This window comes from Mauremys mutica, chromosome 20 (genome assembly GCF_020497125.1).
Source record: "Mauremys mutica isolate MM-2020 ecotype Southern chromosome 20, ASM2049712v1, whole genome shotgun sequence".
Taxonomy (NCBI): Eukaryota; Metazoa; Chordata; order Testudines; family Geoemydidae; genus Mauremys; species Mauremys mutica.
In genome coordinates, this window is record NC_059091.1 from 19,345,402 (window position 1) to 19,364,724 (window position 19,323).

Consider the following 19,323-nt stretch of genomic DNA (forward strand, 5'->3'; position numbering starts at 1 on the left):
ATCACAGGCAAGGAGGGTTTGGACCTGCTGCTTTGTCCTACCCCTGGGCTGCCCTCTGCAACCCACAGTACCTATGGCCCTTTGCTAGGCCGCAGCCTGGGGCTTTCTAGGCTGGAGCTTCCCAGCTCCTCAGCCTTTTCCCCAGCCCTGCTTCACTCAGGTATTCAGCCTCAGGCTAAGCAGCCAGGCCCATCCCTCTCTGAAGGCAGAGAGAGACTGTCTGCTTCTGGCTTCCCTGGCCTTCTTATAAAGCCCTGCTGCTCAGTTTGGGGCGTGGCCTCAGCTGCAGCCACTTCCCTAATCAGCCCAGCCTAAAGCAGCCACTCTCAAGCCCTGCCAGGCCACTTTTAAACCCCTCACAGCAGGAGCAGGGTCCACCCTGCTACACTCCTGTTCTGTGGGGGTTGGAAATTCCTCTGCTCACAACCCGGCAAACCAACCAGCCTTATGCCCTCCCGTCTAGCCCGTGGCTGGTGCCGCCTGGATGTTTCTGCATCCGAGGTGCAGCCCTTCGGCAGGCCTAGCCCCACCCCAAAACCAAAGACATACCCGGCGGAGCGAGGGGCTGGCTGCCTCCGGCTAGCGCTGGTGGGAGCCAACAGTGCTCGGGGCAGGGGGGCTCCAGGGTTGGCAGGTTATCGTGAGGGTGGGTAGAGCCTGGCATGGCCCAAACGAGCCCCCCAGCAGTGGGTCCCATTGGCCTGAGCCCCATGAGCTGTAGCTGGATTAGCACGTAATCCTGGTGTGATGGTGCGGTTCTGGTGGGACCCAACTGAGAGTGCCAATTCAGGACCAATTGCTTAAACGGGGCAGTTACAGCCCAAGGCTGGGGTTTTTCCACCTCTAAAGCAAACCAAACCAGCCAGACAGAGGACTTTGGTTTCACCCCACTGGCTAACCACAAGTCACACAAGCAATTTCCTAAGACACTCCAGTCTCCCAGTATCACCACCAGTGCCACTCGTCCTGGGGATGAATGGTTATGAAAACCAACACCCCAATAAAAGAAAACAGTTCTCTCGAACCCAAAGAATCAAGCCCCAGACCCAGGTCAATATACAAATCAGGTCTTAGTCACAAATCACGCTGTTGCCAATCCTTTAGAATCTAAAATCTAAAGATTTATTCATAAAAGGAAAAAGATAGAGATGAGAGCTAGAATTGGTTACATGGAATCAATTACATACAGTAATGGCAAAGTTCTTGGTTCAGGCTTGTAGCTGTGATGGAATAAACTGCAGATTCAAAATCAAGTCACTGGAGTACATCCCCCGCTGGGATGGGTCATTCAGTCCTTTGTGCAGAGCTTCAGTTTGTAGCAAAGTCCCTCCAGAGGTAAGAAGCAGGATTGAAGATGAGATGGAGATGAGGCATCAGCCTTTTAAATTTTTTTCCAGGTATAAGAACCAATGAGAAGCCTGTGCCACCCCCTTTCCATGAGAGATCTCCTCTGTGATTGGCTAGCTGTTAGCCAATGGCTAGGAAGATGTGCTCCATTTCCCTTGGTGACTCCATTTCCCTTGGGGTCATGGGCCAAGTTGGGATAGAGCAGCTGCAGGCCCACAGAGTCCACAGCCCCATGGGCCATAAGGAGGATTAGAACCCACGACCTGCTGAGCCCAAAGCCACCTGTGCAAATTCTGCACCCAGCCAGTAGGGGGCGGTGGTGCAGGCACCATCGCATTGCAGCAGGTAATGAGGGAGGTGCTTCTGCCCCTCTGCTGCCCATTGCCTGTGGACAAGGTGTCTCTGAGCCCTTCCCTCACCAGGAGATGGCAGAAGGGGGGACCCCTTAGTCCCACCATATGGCCAGCCACCCATGGGGACCCTCCTGGGGCCCTTCAGGCACCCAACCCTCCCCCCATCCTTGAGCTGAGGGTGCAGCTCTCCCAGCTGGGAGCTAGTAGAAGGTTGTTGTCCTCATTAGCAGGTGCTTCCTCTGCCAGGCCCTATGGGTTTAGCTCCCCCTTTTCCCATCACACCCCTCGTTGGCCCAATGCCACCACATGTTACCCAGGGCTGCCCAGTGGGTGCCTGCAGAATAGCGCCACCTCCTGCCCTCCTGCCTGCTGGGTGTTGGGCCTGTCTCTCACTTGGAATTCCGTTGCTCCTTCCTTCCTCTATTCAATATGCCAAACCAATTTTGGGTCGAGTGCATTAAACAGAACAAAAGACAAAAGAATTATAACAATAATGACGATGCAGATCATTTAAAAAAAGAACAAAAAAAATACCAAAAAATGGCAACTATTGTTGAGTTACAAACGAGAAATTCAAACAATAAAGGAAACAAGAGTTCTTGGAACCAAGGGGCTGAGAGCTGGGTGGTTTTGTTCCGGCAGGTGTGGCAGGCAGGGCGGGGGGTCGAATGGCACAGCAGGCAGGGCAATGAAAGCCTGGGGGCAGGGATGGTGCCTGGGGAAGGTGCCAGGGAGTGGGGGGTGATGCCAGGGGCTGGGGAGGGGATGCTTGAGGCGGTGAGGTGATGCCAGGGGGCACAGGGGTGCGTGATCAGCTGTTTAGGGCTATTCCTCCCCCACCCCATTCTCTGTTCATTAGCCCCTTCTGTGTCAGCCCAGCATCTAGGGAGCCCCCTAGTGGTGGTCCCAGGACGCTGCTGAGCCAGAGAACAGCTAGGTTGGGTCAGGGTCCATCAGCCCCAAGACAGAATCTGCCTTTATGGTCACCACCGGGGAGGCCAGGCTATTTCCACCACCAGGGGGCGCTGTGCATGCCCACACCTCAATCACACCCACCCAGACAGACAGCTGTGGGGGGATGGGGGGCTCGGGGCACAGGGTGGCCCCATCACTGTGGATGTGAATGAACGTGGCCCTCAGGGGTCAGCGCCCGGCATCGCCTCAGCCTGGTTCTGGTTTCCAGAGGCCCATTGGGAGCTGGCAGCCTGGCAGCCCCTCAGCTCCCCCCACCCCCATGTTCTGGGAGCCCCGTCTCTGTGGCTCTGGCAGCCCCAGTGCCCCTCTGCACAGACCATGGGGGCAGCTGCCACCTCCACACACCCTGGAGCTGAGACCCCCTCAAACTCATTTCATAGTCAGGCCCAGGCCCCATTCCCTGCCCTGAGTCTGTATCAGAGCCAGCGCCCCCTAGCGTGGCAGGGCCCTGTGTCCTATTCCCGCCCCCGAGCCAGGCTGAATTTGATAACAGTGATTAGACTGGGGATCAATGGGGAGGTTGGGAGTCAGGACTCCTGGGTTCTATCCCCAGCTCCGGGGAGGGGGAGATGAGACTGCGCCAGCCCCCTGCAGACAGCAGCTCACCTGCACCAGAATCAGCCCTGGCTTGGAACTGGGAGACTCCCAGGGAATTGGGGGGGGGGGGGCATAGAGATTGCTGGGGGGGAGGGGGGCTGTGTGAAAGGCCTTGGGGTCTCCATCCCGCCTTTCCTCTGCCGGCCAGGAGATGGCAGCAAACCCCAGCGAGCACGACTGGCCCTGCCAGGGTGAGCCAGGAAGGGAGGGATGGATCAGATACACCCCCAGGCCTGAGTACGGCCAAGTTAGCAGCCACACTCCCCCCGCTTCTCCCGTCTCCCCCTCCCCTGAGGCACCCGTGGGGGCAGCTGGCAGGAGCTGGGGTCCAGGGTGGGGAACTGGCCTGGCAGGATGAATGGGGAGAGGATGGCAGGTCTGTCTGTGCTGCGTCCTTCTGTCCTTTGGGGGGGTCTAGCCCCACTCTAACCACTCGACCTCCCTCCCCCCAGCCTCCTTTCCATCCAGTGGGTCCCTGCCCCCCCCCAATGTGGGGGTGTGGGGCTCAGCCCCCTGCTCGGCTTGGCTGCTGCACGGCTGCCTTGGGGGCAGAGATTATCCCCATGCTAACTTGGCACCAAACTGGGGTGGGGGGGGGACTCATTCAAACCATGGGCTGGGACTCAGGAGCTCTGGGGTCAGTTCTTGCCTCTGCCACTGACTTCCCTGAGTGACCTGGGTCAGTCCCTCTGCACTGCAGGTTATCGTCCCTGGTTCGATGGGGAGCTCTTTGGGCAGGGACTGTGTGTATGTGCAGAATCTGGCACCATGGGGGCCCTGATCTCAGCCGGGGTCTGCGCAGCACCCAGCACAATCGGGCCCTAATCTCAGTTCTCATCTGCCCCCTGTCTGGAGAGACACAGCAGGGTTCTGGCTCTGTGTGATCAATTCTATTGCCCTCCAGTGACCAGGACTGCTGTGTGGTTAATAGACCTACAGCTGCAAGCTGCTGAGGGAGCGCTCCCTGAGCTCAGCTGGGTTGGGACCCGTCTCAGTCTCCCCTTGTGGTCTCCGACTGGAGCTGTTATTTGTTTTCTTCATTTCCACACTGCTCTGTGTTGTTGCTGCATGGCTGTTCAGTAGCCCCTGCCCCCTGCCCCAGAGGTGGCTACATCTCAGCACCGGGCGAGAGATTCCCATAGAAACAGCCCCCGCGCCCCACCCCAGAGGCGGCTGCATCTCAGTGCCAGGCGAGGGATCCCTGTATAAACAGCCCCTGCGTCCCACCCCAGAGACGGCTGCATCTCAGTGAGCTGAGAACTCATCCCTCTATAAACAGCCAGAAGTGTCCCTAGGTGCCGCGGCAGCGCCGGAGAGTTCTGAATGTCCCGGCCAAGAGCTGACCCGAGGACAGCCCAGCTGGGAGCAGCAGCTGGGCCCATTGCCCATCGCAGCCCCACAGCCTGTGACAGGCCAGCGCTTCCGTGTCACCCCCCTGCAGCTGACAGCGCTCTGTCCAGAACCCCGCTGGGGCCCTGCTGCATGGCCCCTGATGGAGAGACAGCTGATTTCCACCAGCTGGGCCCTGGCCCCATAGACACCAATTTCCACCAGCGGGGGCCCTGCTCTCTGCTCCCATCCCCACAGCCCGAGCACTGAACTTCGCTCCAAGATTGGCAGCAATAAAACCAGCTGGCTCCTTGGATGGAAAAACGATTCCCGCCCCCACAGCCCATGGTCCCTGCATCTCTACAGCAAATTGCACAATATTTATGGGGTGGGGGGGGCAGAGCCAGCTAGCCATGACATCGCAGTGGGGGAGAAGCAGAGCGTCCCTGAGGGCTGTATGCCTGCTGCACTCCACCCCCTGAGCTACAGGAGTCGCTCCCTCAGCCAGCAGCTTGAGTTGGCTGTTATCCTCCATAGGGTGCAGGCACTGTGCACCCCCGTGTTCCCTCAGTGCTGTGACCCCCGTTGGTCTCCAGCCATTGTGGTGCAGAGGAATCCCCAGCAGTTGTGGCTCTCAGGGATCCCCCCACCCCAATCTGGACCCTGTTCCCCAGATCAGGGCGCAGGCCTCCACCCACCTCCCAGGAATCATCCCATTGCTCGCTCGGGGGGCAGCCCCCCAATTCCCCAGCAGGGAGTGGGGCCGGGGTCAGGTCCAGAGCGGAGGATGCTGGCGAATGCCCTCTGGCCAGACACAGAATGGGAACAGTTGGGGAAAGCCCCATCCCAGAGCCCACACCAGCTCGTCAGCCTGCAGCCTGCCCCATATGGACCCTGGCCCACCTCCATGAGCTGCGCCTCCATGGCCCCCACTTCCCCACTGGGGCTGCTGCCCAGGGGCCCCATTGTTAGCCACAAAAGAAGCAGCGAAGGTCAGACCCCTCCATACCAACAGCCCTGACCCTCTAGGCTGCAGGGAACTCGCTGTGGGCCGTATAGGGCATATGGCACATAGGTGCCATTCTGACTCTGTCCAGAAGGGGGCAGACTCGAGCTCTTGCTCATACCCGCAGGGTGTCACAGCAGCTCACTGAGAGCCAGACCAGAAAATTCCCACTGAGCTAAACACCTTCCAGCGCCCCCCTAAATTAAGAACCGCACTCACACGTGCCAGCCAGCCCGGGGGCAGGGTAGGAGTCAGGACCCCTGGGTCCTTTCTGCTGCTTTCTGAGCGCCCCACCCCCCACCAGCATCTTTCTCACGTTTCCTCCCAGGCAGGCAAAATCGCCAACTCAGCAAAAGAAAAAAATAAACTCAGAGCGGAAAAAGCTCTTGTGTGGGTGAAGCTGGCGTGACGCAGACGGGGAGGGAGCTGGGGAGGGAGGGGGCTGAGGAAAGGTGGCAGTGCCAGGCCGCCCTCTGGAGATGTTTGTGTCTCTCCTTTGACAGGCACATGCACCTTCCCCTGTCACTGCAAAAGGGTTCTGGGGCCAGATCCCCAGCCGGTGTCAATGGGCCAGATCCCCAGCCGGTGTCAATGGGCGTCGCTGCACTGGTGTCAATGGGCCAGATCCCCGGCTGGAGTCAATGGGACAAATCCCGGCTAATGTCAATGGGCGTCGCTGCGCTGGAGTCAATGGGCCAGATCCCCGGCTGGAGTCAATGGGCCAGATCCCCGGCCGGTGTCAATGGGCATCATTCCATTGGACTCAATGAGCCAGGCCAGATCCTGGCTGGTGTCAATGGGCCAGAACCCGGCTGGAGTCAATGGGACAGATCCCGGCTGGTGTCAATGAGCGTCGCTGCGCTGGTGTCAATGGGCCAGATCCCAGCTGAAGTCAATGGGCCAGATCCCGGCTGGTGTCAATGAGCGTCGCTGCGCTGGAGTCAATGGGCCAGATCCCAGCTGGAGTCAATGAGACAGATCCCGGCTGGTGTTAGTGGGTGTCCCTGCATTGGAGTCAATGGGCCAGATTTTAGCTTGTGTCAATGGGACGCCGCAGGTGCTGCTGGAAAGGCTGTTGGGGAGGAGATTCGGGGGGGACTCGTCTTGCTGAGTCCATGTTAAACCTGATGCCCCAGCAGTGCTGGGGGCGCTGTGCAGCGGGGAGCAGGTCAGGGACTCGGGGGGGTGGGGGCTCCCGCCTCTCAGTCAGTGCTGACCCAATGCCCCAGCATGGCACTAGGGGGCGCTGTGCTGCAGGGAGCAGGGCGGGGTGAATGTCTCCTCATTAACCCTTCACCTCCTGGACAAATCCACATGTGCTGTGTCAATCCTGTTGTTTCTCTTGACAGCTATTTTCAGGGGCGCCTGCCTGGCTTTGTGCTGCCAGCCAGTTCCATTCAGCCTGGACTGCAAATCGACAAGGGATTCTGCTTCACTCCCTGTCTTACTATGTTGCACCGTGTAGCTGTTAAGCAGCCCCTGCGCCCCACCCCAGAGGCAGCTGCATCTCAGCTCCGGGTGAGGGAGCCCTGTATAAAAAGCCCCACGCCCCACCCCAGAGCTGGGTGCATCGGAGCTCCCAACTGAGGGATTCCTAATAAACAGCCCCTGCGCCCCCCTCACCCCCAACACAGCTGCATCTCAGCACCAGGTAGGCGATCCCTGTGTTTATAGGGTTTAATGTGATTCTCCCTGACCACCCCCCTTCTGGCAGTGAGTTGCACAGTCTGCAGTTCGTAAGTTCACCACCCAGCCCCCAGTGCATCTGTCCCCAGAACTCCCCTCAGCCTCCCCTCAGTGCCCCAGCCAGCAGCCGCAGGTTGGCTCCCGATGCCAGCTGAGCCTGCGACCTGAGCGGTGTCCGAGCTCCCTGGGTCGCGCTGGCTCTGGGCAGGCGGGCGCCCGGGCGCAGGAGGCGGAGGGTGCAGGGCGAAGCAGGTAGTTGCTCAGTACGAGAGCTGGGATATCCTGTACCGACCAGGTAGGGGAAAGCAGCAGGATGTGGGTTCTCGGGTCTGTGCGCTGCACTGGGGAGCAGGTACAAACTGCCAGTTCAGCAAACAGCCACTGGAGCCCCAGAGCTCAGTGTAGGGCTCCGGGCCCCAGATCCCCCCCCACTAGGGTTGAATTAGGGGCTTTGCACCCCAGACTCCCCCACACTAGGGCTGAATTCAGGGCTCCAGACCCCAGACTCCCCCACAGTAGAGCCGAATTCAGGGCTGTGGCCCCAGGTCCCCCCAATCAGAGATGATTTTAGGGCTGCGGGCCCCAGAATTTCCCCCCCACCCGCCCACCAGAGCTGAATTCAGGCTCTGGGCCCCAGATCCCTCCCTCCCCCCAGACCTGACTTTAGGGTTCTGGGTCCAAGCCGCCACCTCCTCCCATGTGCCCAGGTCCTGCCACACAGATAGTTCCCTGCCCCGAGGGCTCCCTGCCCCCTGCTACTCCAGCCTGTGCCGCTGCCAAGCAGGCAAAGCAGAACAGGACGAGTGAAGGTCTCCGCGGCGGCTGGGGGTGCAGGAGAGTCCTGCAGCGAGGTGGGGGCGGGGGGGTCAGAGGGCTGCGAGCGAGCAGGGCTCTGAACTGCCTGGGCCACAACTTCCCCACAGCGTGACCACACCAGATGCCTGTGGGCGGCAGCACCTGGAGGAAAGAGACAAGAGCATCAGGGCCTCCGGGCCTCTGTGCAGCAGGGGGACGAGCTGCACAGCCAGAGATGAGGGGAAGTGTCATGGGAAGGGCACCTGGCACTGGCATCCTGGGCAAGCTGCCCGGGGAAGTGGGCAAAGCCCAGGTCAGGGCTTGGATGGGAGACCTCGGAGTGCAGCAGGGATCAGGGTGGGGGTCCCTAGGGAGCGCTCCCCTCACTGTCACTGCTGGCCCAATGCCCCAGTGCGGCGCTAGGGGCGTGGGTGAGTCCACAGAGGGCACTGGGCTCGGCGCTGTGCTGTGGGATACGCCATCTCCCCAGGGAACTGCCGTCTCCCTGTTCTCGTGCTATGAGACAGAGACAACAGGTCCTGATCCCCCTTTTCTAGAGCAGTCAGGAGTTCATAGACTTTTATCGCACCCCCTCTTATCCGTCTCCTTTCGAAGGTAAACTGCTATAAAGAGCTGCGGTGCCCCCACTCTGGAAGCAGCAGCATCTCCATAGGGCCCCCTGCATAAACAGCCCCTACGCCCCACCCCAGAGGTAGCTGCACCTCAGCACTGGTTGATATAAACTATCCCAGTGGTCCCTAAATTTTTTACCTTGTGCCCCCCTTACCCTTGTCCACACACCCCCTCCGAGCCAGGGGTAAGAAGGCTGAGGCTGGGGCCATAGCTGGGGGCAGGGGCAGGAGCGGATCCCGGGTGCAGGGCCGGGAGCGGATCCCCAGGCATGGGGCTGGCAGCCGGTTCTGGGCATGGAGCTGAGAGCAGAGCCCTGGCCACGGGGCAGGAGAGAAGCTGAGTGGCACTTCCTCCCCGCCACCCTTAGGGGCTGGCCCAGGCTCCTGCTGTGCCCCCCATATGTTCCTCCATGCCCCCCTAGGAGGGCGAGCCCCACAGATTGGGGACCTGTGAACTCTCCCCTTCTCTTTGAGCTGCAGGAGCTCGGCACTGCTGAAAATTGAGCTGGGGTTATCAAGCCGTGCACCCCAAACATGAAGGGCCTAGTTCTGAAAGCATCACCCGCTCTCCTGTGCCTCAGTTTCCCCCGCTATGCTGCAGGGAAGAGCCCTGCCCTGCCTGGCTTTGTGTCGCTCCTTGGGCGGGAAGGGCTGAGAAGGCAGCTCGCCATTAGCGATTGCACTGCAATGATCAAACAGCAGCTGTGAATCGCTAACGGTCGGTGCAGCGTCCCCAGCTCTCGCCAGCCACACGACTTCAGCCAGGGCTGGAGCCACTGTTCATCGGTCATCCCTGCAATCCTCTGATTGGCTGCCCTTCTCCACTTCCCCGCCTCCTGGGGAAGGGCAGCCAATCAGGGCTGTTGCAGGTTGCAGGCTGAGCTCTCTCCCTCTCTTCAAGGGCCAAGAGGAGTTTTGGGGTGGGGGAGGGGAAGCAGTGGATAATAATCTCATTGGGCAGGAGGGAGCAGGAAGAGCCCAGCCACTCAGGGCAGCTCCATTCCCCCCTTCCCCTCCCATCAGGGCCGGCTCCAGGGGTTTGGCCACCCCAAGCAACGGAAAACAAACAACCCCCCCCAAAAAACAAAATTAAAAAAGCCGCCATTGTGATCGACGGCAGCGCCACCGCGCCGCTTTCTTCTTCGGCGGCCGGTCCTTCCCTCCAAGAGGGACCAAGGGACCCGCCGCTGAATTGCCACCGAAGAGCCCGACGTGCCGCCCCTTCCCCATTGGCCGCCCCAAGCACCTGCTTGCTGGGCTGGTGCCTGGAGCCGGCCCTGCCTCCCATGAACAATGGATCAGTCCGTTCATCACTATTTACCCCCTCCTCTCCTGTGAACCATGTGAGTCAGTTCACACTCTGCTACTCCCCGCTCCCCTCCTGTGAACAATGGGTCAGTCCGCTCTCTGCTCCACCCCCATCCCCTCTATCCTTGCCGCCCCTGGCAGGGGAAGGGGCTGTAGAAGGATCCCCTGGAGCTGCAGATGTGGGCCCGGCCAGCCCAGAATTAATTGATGACAATGCTGGAGACTGAGCCAAAGCTGGAAACCTCTGCAGCATCAGCAGCCAATGAGCTCCTGCAGTGGGGCAGAATCACCAGTGTTACTGCCCCATATACACATCATGGGGGGCAGGTGGAGTTCACACCCTGTAACTGCCCCCACACACACATGGGGGGAGACAGGGGGAGTTCACACCCTGTAACTGGCCCCACACATACCTGGGAGGGGGGACAGGGGGAGTTCACACCCTGTAACTGGCCCCACTCATGTCGGGGGGACAGGGGGAATTCAAAATAACAACAGACAAACCCCCACACCACAATCTCATCTCTTTTTACTAAAATCTCCCGATTTGAGGGACGAGCTCCTGATTTTGGGGTTTGTCTCACTTTATCTCCTGGTGCTGTTAGTGATCAGCTCCCACCCAGAGCAGAGAGAGCCTGACCCACCTGGCCTCTAGGGGGAGCTGTTTGCTTGGTGACATATAATATCTGATTAGTATCAATCCTTGGTGATTATTTCCCATTAGCCCTGGCTGTTGAAGGTCCCATGGAGGCACCGACATGGTTCAGGCTGATGGTATCAGGCTCTCGCTCACTTGCTCCCTCTGTCTCGTTCTCTCACCTTGCAACTTCCTCAGCCGGTGCCGGCCTTATAAATGCTGCTATTTCCAGCCTGCCCCGCTTGTGCCCCGCCTCCCCCCACCGCAGCACCCATTGGCGCAATGAGAAAGAGGAACTGGTCTGGGCCACTGCAGGGGTATGTGGGTTTGAGGGAACAGGCTGTACTTCTAGGTTAAGTACAACTGTATAAACACATGATGCCACAAATGCAATTGTGTGACTGCAACCGTGCAAGCTGCTGTAGCTACAGCTGTGCAAACACAATCTGCTGCAAGTACAACTGGACAACTGTCAAGGTCTAGTGCAACCACCACGTAACTACAGCCTTGCAGGCACAATCGGCTGCAAGGGCAACTAGAACCAGAGAAGTACGCTACACCACAACTACACCTGGGTAACATCGGCAAGGCAAGCACACAATGCAGCAAGTACAATGGTGCAGTTGTACAAACGCTACACTACAGGTGCAACAGCTCCCCTACAACTGTACAAAAGCACAATACTGCAAGTGCAATGGGACAATTGTGCGACTAAAACCGTACGAGCACACAATGCTCCTAGTGTAACTGTGCAACTACCACTTTACAACACGACACTGCAAGGAAAATTGCACAGCTGTGCAAGTGCACTATACTACAAGTGCAACCATGCGAGCACCATATGCTGCAAATGCAATGGTGCAACTGCAAGCATGCAAGCACCTTTCTGCTGAAAGTGCAGTTGTGCAACAACCTGACAAGCTCACAAGTATAATGACAGTGGTGCAAGCACACCACACGGTAAGTGCAAGTGTGCAAACACAATATGCTACCAGTGCAACCACACTAAGCTCCAAGGGCACTGTGCAACTATAGATGTGCAAGCACAATACACTGCAGCTGCCTAAGCCCATTGCTCTGCAGGAGACTCGTTTGTGTCCAGCCATTGTGCCCCGGCTGTGACCCTCTCAGCTGACCCACTAACAACACGCAGGCTGCTGTCCACACAACATCCTTTCCCACCTGCCTTGTCCTGGCTGCTGGAGTTTGTCCCAGTGCATTCTGGGACACTCTGGGCTGCAATTGAGAATTACTTGCTAGCTCAGGTCCAGTCCCCCTGCTCCAATGTGGATTTAAGTATTTCTACTGAGCAGGTGAGAACATCCCCTCTAAATATCCCATAAGGGGCTTGCTTGGGAGCCCTGTGCTGCATCTGGCACAGTGGAGATTAGAACCTGGGTCTCCCACATCCCGGAAAAGGTTCTGACCAGTGGGATAAGTGCGGCACCTCCCCCATGATGCTTTGTGCAGGACCCCTTTTGGGCTGGAAACTGACTGGGAGGCAGATGGCAAATGAACAGAGCCCAGTGGTCCGGATTTTAGAAGATCGCCTGGTTTGCAAGCTGTGCTGGTGATTCTCTGAGGGGCTGAGGTGTGACGACCACATGCAGCACCGAGGAGACACAAACCTCCACCTTCCTTTCATCTACAGACGATGGGCGGCTGGATTTCTGGGTGGGGGTTTGTACAGCACCTAGCACCGTTCGTACGTTCTAAAGCCAGACAGGACCAGGGTGACTATCCCATCCGACCGCCTGCTTAACTTGCCTAGGATGTCCCTGGCTTAATTCCTGTGGGAACTGGAGCAGATCTGCTAGAAAAACATCCAGCCTTGATCTAAAAATAGCCAGCGAGGGAGAATCCACCATGGCCCTTGGTAAGTTGTTCCAAGGCTTCGTTCCCCACACTGTGAAAAACGTGCCCCTTATTTCCAGTCTGTCATTTGCACCAGAAACGTAGAAGATGCTGGACAAAATTAGACCCTGCTCCGGGCAGGTAAATAGATCCAATTTTCCAAGACTGCGTCCCCCGTCCCGTCCTCCTCCCCCGTTTGTGGGATGCCCTGTTTCCCTGCCCCCCAGCTCCTGGGCAGGAGCTACCCATGCAGCACAGACACGGGCTGAGCACGGCTACCAGAGGAAGGAGCCGGCCCACGCTCCAGCACAATAGTGGCGTCACCCAGAGCCAGCGCCAGGGTGTCCGAGTGCCTGCAGTGCAGCCGGCTCAGGGCAACCACTTCCCCCAGAACAACAGCAGGAGCCCACGAGTGAGGAGGGGCCCTGGTTTGTCGGCGCTTTCACTTCTCCTGCTCCTGATTTTCCTGCCCATTGTTCAGCTCGGGAGCCGTCACCGACGCTTCCTTATGGCAACACAGCTGATATCCCAGGAGAGCCGGGGCACATGTCCAGCTGCATCCCCAGCCTGGCGCCAATGCCCTGGCTGTGCCCCGTCCCCAGACACACCCCAGCCTGGCACCAGGGGGCGCTGTGCTGCTGGGGTGCTGCTCCCACTGCCCTGGCTGTGCCCTGCTCCCATACACACCCCAGCCTGGCACCAGGGGGCGCTGTGCTGCTGGGGGTGCTGCCCCCACTGCCCTGTCTGTGCCCCATCCCCATACACACCCCAGCCTGGCACCAGGGGGCGCTGTGCTGCTGGGGTGCTGCCCCCAATGCCCTGGTCACGTCCTCTCTCCTCTCTAGTCACTGGGGGCCCATCTCAGGATCGGGCCCGTGGGCCTAGCTGCAGCGTTTGGCGCTCGTCTCTCATTGCTCTCGGCCTCTCTCGCTCCAGTGAAGCATGAACCCCTGGGGCCGGGCTGGTTTGTGGTTCAATTGCCTGGTTCCGGAGCAGCAGGGTCAGCGCCAATTCCCACCCCCCGGAATCCAGGCCGGCCGGGGGGAAACTGATCCCCTTGGCATGAAACTGCCCATGGAAAAACCCCGGGGCCGACTGGGGCAGGAGGGGGTTTGAGGAACTCCACAGAATGACAATCGCAATCAGGAAACCTGCCCCCGACTGGACGGGGCCCCGGGCACCCGGCCTCTAACCTCACGCTGGGGAGAGCCCTGCTGCTGGGGCCTGACCCCCAATACCGTGGGGAGAGGGCTGGGGGGGCACAGGAGATGGGGTGTATTTGAGCTGTTGGTGGGGGGGTCAGAGTACACTTGGGGGTACCAGGGGTTGGGGTTTATTGATGGAGGGTCTATTCCAGCCCTGTCCTCCAACTTTGCTGATGCCCCTCAGTCCTGACTCACAGGCTCCTGCTATCCCAGCCCAGCACCCCACAGCTGGACATTCTCCCCACCCCCATCCTGCCAGCTGATCTCACCCGCCAGTTCCTGTTTCTGCTGGGGCAATGTTTCCATGAGATCTCTGGTGCCTGCCCAAGAGGTGGCCAGGATATCCCCACGGTAACACAATCCCCCGGGCTCCAGCCATGGGGCCTCAGGAGCCTGACCTGAACTGCCCCCTACATCCCAAAGGGCATGACCCTGTCAAGCAGGAGGAAGCCTGTGGGGTGAGAGCAGGCTGGGGGTCAGGACTCCTGGGTTCTAGTTGCAGCTTGAAGAAGGAAGTGGGGTCTATTGGTTAGAGCAGGGGGACCTTGGCATCAGGACTCGTGGGTTCTATTCCCTTCTTTACCATCTCTCTCTCCTCATGAATATCATCACACTGGACGGCCGCATTGCCCCAGTATCAGCATCGCAGCCCAATATCCAAACCCTGGGATGCTCTTGTCTTCCCCACTCTCCTGTGGCAGGGAGTTCCCCTGGTTAACAACGCAAGGCTGAAGGTAACAGTGGGGGTGAGTGCAGGTCATGAGCTCCCAGCCAAGCAAAGATCTGCCCTGGGGCCTCTTGGCACTGGGGGCCTGTTCCCAGGACTTGGATCTGGCCCCAGCTGGGCTGGAATGTCGGCAGCTCTTCAGCTGTTGGGCTCCAAGGGGAAAAGCAGCCCCCGGCTGCCCGGCCCTGCTAATCTGGGCTCCGCACCGTGCTGGGGCTGCGTTCCAGGAGGCACGAGGGGGGACAACAGGGGTGTATGGGGGGGGGCACAGACAGGAGCAGTGGCGGCATGGGGTGGAGATAAGCTTGGGGCTGGGGGCCGGGCTGGTACGGGCCCTGCTGGGTCATTCCCGGGGCCATCTCGTCCAGGGGCAGGGGTGTCTCTGGTCCAAAGAAGGAGGCCTGGGCCTGGGCCTGGGGAGTTTAGAGCAGTGTCTGTGTGTGTCAGAGCGGATGGGAGCCCAGCACGTTGGTCTCCAAGGCAGATATCCCCATAGACACCGGACCCCTCCCTCCCAGCCAACCTCCCTCAATCCACCACACACCCCACCCCACCTTCCCCACCTCCCTCCAGCCCCACACCCCTTCCCCCCTCCATCAATCTATCCAGCCCCCCCCCCATCCAGCCCCCTGCACCATCCCATCTTCAGGTGTTCCCCAGGCACCTCTCCCCCTGGTCTCCCCCATCGCTAACCCCAGGAAGGGGGGCTCCTTCTGCCCCCCACTCTGCACCTCGCGCCTGGGGCAGACACCCGCTGTAGCAGCCCCCGCGGCTCCCCGATTGCCCCATGTGGCTGCCTGGTCGGGGGCAGCTGTGTAAACGGGAACCGAATCCATGCCCCGCCCCCGCGAGCCCCCCTGGGATGGGGGCTCAGTCCAGACCGGGGTCTGTCATTTAGTGGGAGCCCCTGGTTAAAATATTGCCCGCACCTGCCTGTCAGCTGGGCCCTTTTCTGACACCCCCCCGGCTCCCTGTCCTCCGTGGTCTACCCCTCCCATCTCCTCACACACGGCCCTCCCCTCCCCCCGTCCCATCCTTCCTGGGCGGGGCCCCCCGCCCCCCATGGAGCCGGCCCTGGCTCGGGGGCGCTGCCCTCTGGCTGCAGCTCGGTGCGCGCCGCTCGCTGGACTCCCTCGCCCCGCAGCATGGACCCGGCTCGCCGCCTGCTGCCCCTCGGTGAGCCCCCGACCCCGGCCCCGCCGCCCGGCTGCACCATGTGCTCGGCCCGGGCAGCTACTCCCCGCGCGCGTTGCTGAGCTCGGTTCCCCGGGAGTGACTCCGGAGTCGCTCCGCCGTGGCTGCCGGCGGGCTCCGGCCCCTGGTAGAGCTGGGATCCCCGCGGGCTGGGCCCCGAGTCCAGGGGCAGGAGCCGACCTGGGGTCCGTGGGGGGTGGGCCCGATTCTGACGCCACTTACTGTGGTGTGAATCCCCGAGGCGGGTCCCCGGCTGGTGTGTTTTGCTGCCCGGACTCCCGGGGAGTGACGCTCATTTACACCCGCTGCCTTTACAGTGTCGTGTCCGAGTGAGGGCAGGATCGGGCCCAGTAAGTGCCGGCAGGGGCTGATTCTCCCCCCCACCCCCGTGGAAATCTGGAGCAACTGGGCCCGATTCTGCTCCCACAAGTTTCCCCTTGTGTGACTCCAGGGGAGTGACTCCTGGCTCCCGTGCTGGTGTGAATGGTGGGAAGGGATTGGAAGACCATCATGTCTTGATTATTATGACTCTGTTGTCAGGTGAGGTCTTCAAACCACAATTTGAGGACTTCAGTAACTCAAACATAGGTTAGGGGTTTGTTATAGAAGTGGGTGGGTGAGATTCTGTGGCCTGAATTGTGCAGGAGGTCAGATTAGATTATCATAATGGTCCCTTCTGACCTTAAAGTCTATAAAAGTCTATAAATCTATGAATGGGACCAGGACACTTGTCTCTGGCGGGGCAGGGATCTGCTGGGCTGTCCCGGGCACTAGAGGATTGCGCTATTTGTCCGGCTGGGCTGGGCTCCTCTCTGACACCCTGGGGAGCAGCGGGTTATGGGGGGGTGTGTGTGTGTCACAGATTGTCCCATCCTGGCTTGTACTCCAGAGAGAGATGATCCTTCTTTGACAGAGAGGCCAGGTAATTTCTCCAGGCTCCTGGCAAGTTGGTTCTGGTGCTGGGAAGTGAACCCAGGAGTCCTGGCTCCCAACCCCCTCTGCTCTAACCCACCAGACCCCAGACCCCACACCCCTCTCCCTGCTGGGAACAGAACCCAGGTGTCCTGACAACCAGCTCCCCCACCCCTCAGCTCTAACTACTAGGCCCTGTTCCCATAGGTTACCGAAGCAGGGTTTGTAAACTGATTTTTGGGGTGTATCAGCTGGACTTTACACCAGGGATGGAGAGGCCCAGGGACCAGGTTTGAAAGCCTTTTGGGGACCCTTTTGGGGTGATCAGGCTTTGCATTTCCCCCAGCGGGGAATCGTTGGGTATGAGGCACTATCAGAGTGGGGGGGGGGGCCGCTGGTGTTGTCTGTGGGCTGCCCCTCCGAACCCTCAGACAAGTCCTGAGTGGTTAATGACAGTGCAGAAGGCTGGATGCAATTGCCTGCATGCGTCCTGGCTCTGCCCCCCTCTGGGCCTGATCCTGCCCCCATTGGAGACAAGGCCAAGTCTACCCCCGGTCTGCACTGTCAGCACATCCCAGGTGGAGATGCCCCAAAGCCCCCCCCCGCCGCCGCCGCCCCTTCTCAGCTGTTCCGGTCATGGGTCGTCCTGGGTCCAGTCAGGCCCCCCTCCGAGCTTCATCCAGACTTGATCTGATCTTTGGGGGCAGGGGAAGTTCCAGGGTCACCTTCCCCACCCCCACCGGCCACTGATGCATCCACGGTCACACCCCCTTTGGGCTGTGGGTGGTGCCGGAGCATGGGATCCACCTCGGAGCTGGGAGCTGCAGCATCAGGAGCTGGGTGCCTGGTGTCCCGGGGTTCAGAGGAGGCTGGATGGGGAGGGGGCGGGTTGGAATGTGGGTCGGGGTCCTTTGCTTTGGGGTGTTTGAAGTCTTCAGCTTCTGTATGAGGAGAGATTAATAAGACTGGGACTTTTCAGCCTGGAAAAGAGACGGCTAAGGGGAGATATGACTGAGGTCTGTAAAATCATGACTGGTGTGGAGAAAGTAGATACGGACGTGTTGTTTACTACTTCTCATAACACAAGAACTAGAGGTCACCAAATGAAATGAATAGGCAGCAGGTTTCAATCAAATAAAAGGAAGTATTACTTCACAAAATGCACAGTCAATCTGTGGAACTCCTTGCCAGAGGATGTGGTGAAGGCCAAGACCAAAACAGGGTTCAAAAGAGAACTAGATACATTCATGGAGGACAAGTCCATCAATGGCCATTAGCCAGGATGGGCAGGGATTGTGTCCCCTGCCTCTGTTTGCCAGAAGCTGGGAAAGGGCGACAGGGGATGGATCACTTGATGATTCCCTGTTCTGTTCATTCCCTCTGGGGCACCTGGCAGTGGCCACTGTCGGCAGACAGGATACTGGGCTGGATGGTCCTTTGGTCTGACCCAGTAGGGCCGTTCTTATGTTCTTATGCCTTTCACTTAAAGGAGCGTTTGCCTGGCTTTAGATGCCGTCAGGGCTAGAAGCAAACCTAGGACTCCTGGGTTCTATCCGCACAGCTGGGGGGAGGGGTGTTGGTTGTGAGTTCTTGTCTAAGTGGCTGGTTGTACAAAGGGCTGAATCCTGTTGGGTGCTCAGTGCCCCACTCCTATGTCCTGGGGGGGATGGGTGCCACGCCTGTGACGCCAAAGGGAAGCCTCGTTTTCAGAAATATTTGTGTCCATGTGGTGCCAAGTGATTAATAAAATGGAGCATTCCTTGCCCTACTTGGCCCTGCCAGTCCAGCCGCCCTCTGGGGAAGGAGGGAGGGAGAGGGAGACATCAGTGCTGCCCTGGGTCTGTGCCCACCCACCCTCCAAGAGCTTTGGGGGGGTCTGGTTTTCAATCCAGACTTAGGCTCCTGAAATGAGAAGCCTGACTTACAAAGGGGCTGTGACTTGTAGGCAGGCAGCGCCGTCTAGTCAACAGTGTGTCGAGGTGGGAGTCAGAACACCTGGGTTCTTTCCACTGATTTGGCAAGTCACGTCCCTGCTCTGTGCCTCAGTTTCCCCAGTTGCCTTTTGTCAGTTGAGACTGGGAGCCCTTTGGGGCAGGGGCTGTCTCTCGCTGTGGGTCTGTGCAGCCCCTGGCACAGTATGGCCTCAATTTTGGTCAGGCCTGATAGTCACTACCGTAATTCACTTAATAACGAGCATTCTCAGATCCTGCAGAATCTGGGCATAACCAGCCAGACAGGCCAGCTATTTTAGGTGCCTTGATGTGGATTTAGGTGCCAGATTTCAGATGCCCAAATTTGGCACGTGGGTCCCCAGCTGGGGGCTGGATGTTGCACTGCATGTTCCAACTCAGCTCCCGTTGGAGGCAGGCGCTGTCCTGCTGGTGCGATGGGCTCAGGATTGGATCCAGGGGTAGTTTGAGCTCCTTTATCTGCTGTTATCTTTGATGCCTCCTGAGATCTGTGTGGCACAGCCCAGCTGGCAGCAGCTGTGTGGCACAGGTGCCTGAGTGGGGAAAATTGGGGTTCAATTCTCAGCTTTGGTACTGAATCGCTCTGTGCCTCGGTTTCCACAGCAGTAAAATGGGGTGAATGGTCCTTCACTTGCCTTGTCTGTTTGGGTCATTGGGTCTCAAATCAGTGGCAAGGTTTGTAGGTGCTGAGTTTGGTACAATGGGGCCACAGCAGTATGGCTAATAAATACCAGCTGTGGCTTGTGTGTGCGTGACAGTAGGACAGTAGGTGCCAGCCATTTCTTTGATCAGTGGC

The 19,323-nt window shown here is 59.1% G+C and overlaps 1 protein-coding gene across 2 annotated transcripts in view; it reads left to right on the top strand.

The window, feature by feature from the left end:
* Nucleotides 1–15,507: 15,507 nt before the first annotated feature.
* LOC123353429 (adhesion G protein-coupled receptor E5-like) overlaps nt 15,508–19,323 on the top strand; it is a 48,557-nt gene continuing 44,741 nt past the window's right edge. For both annotated transcript variants that reach the window (XM_044994498.1, XM_044994499.1), the window contains exon 1: nt 15,508–15,627. In XM_044994498.1, coding sequence (XP_044850433.1) covers nt 15,597–15,627 — 31 coding nt within the window. In that variant the 5' untranslated portion in view covers nt 15,508–15,596. The remainder of the gene's footprint in view (nt 15,628–19,323) is intronic.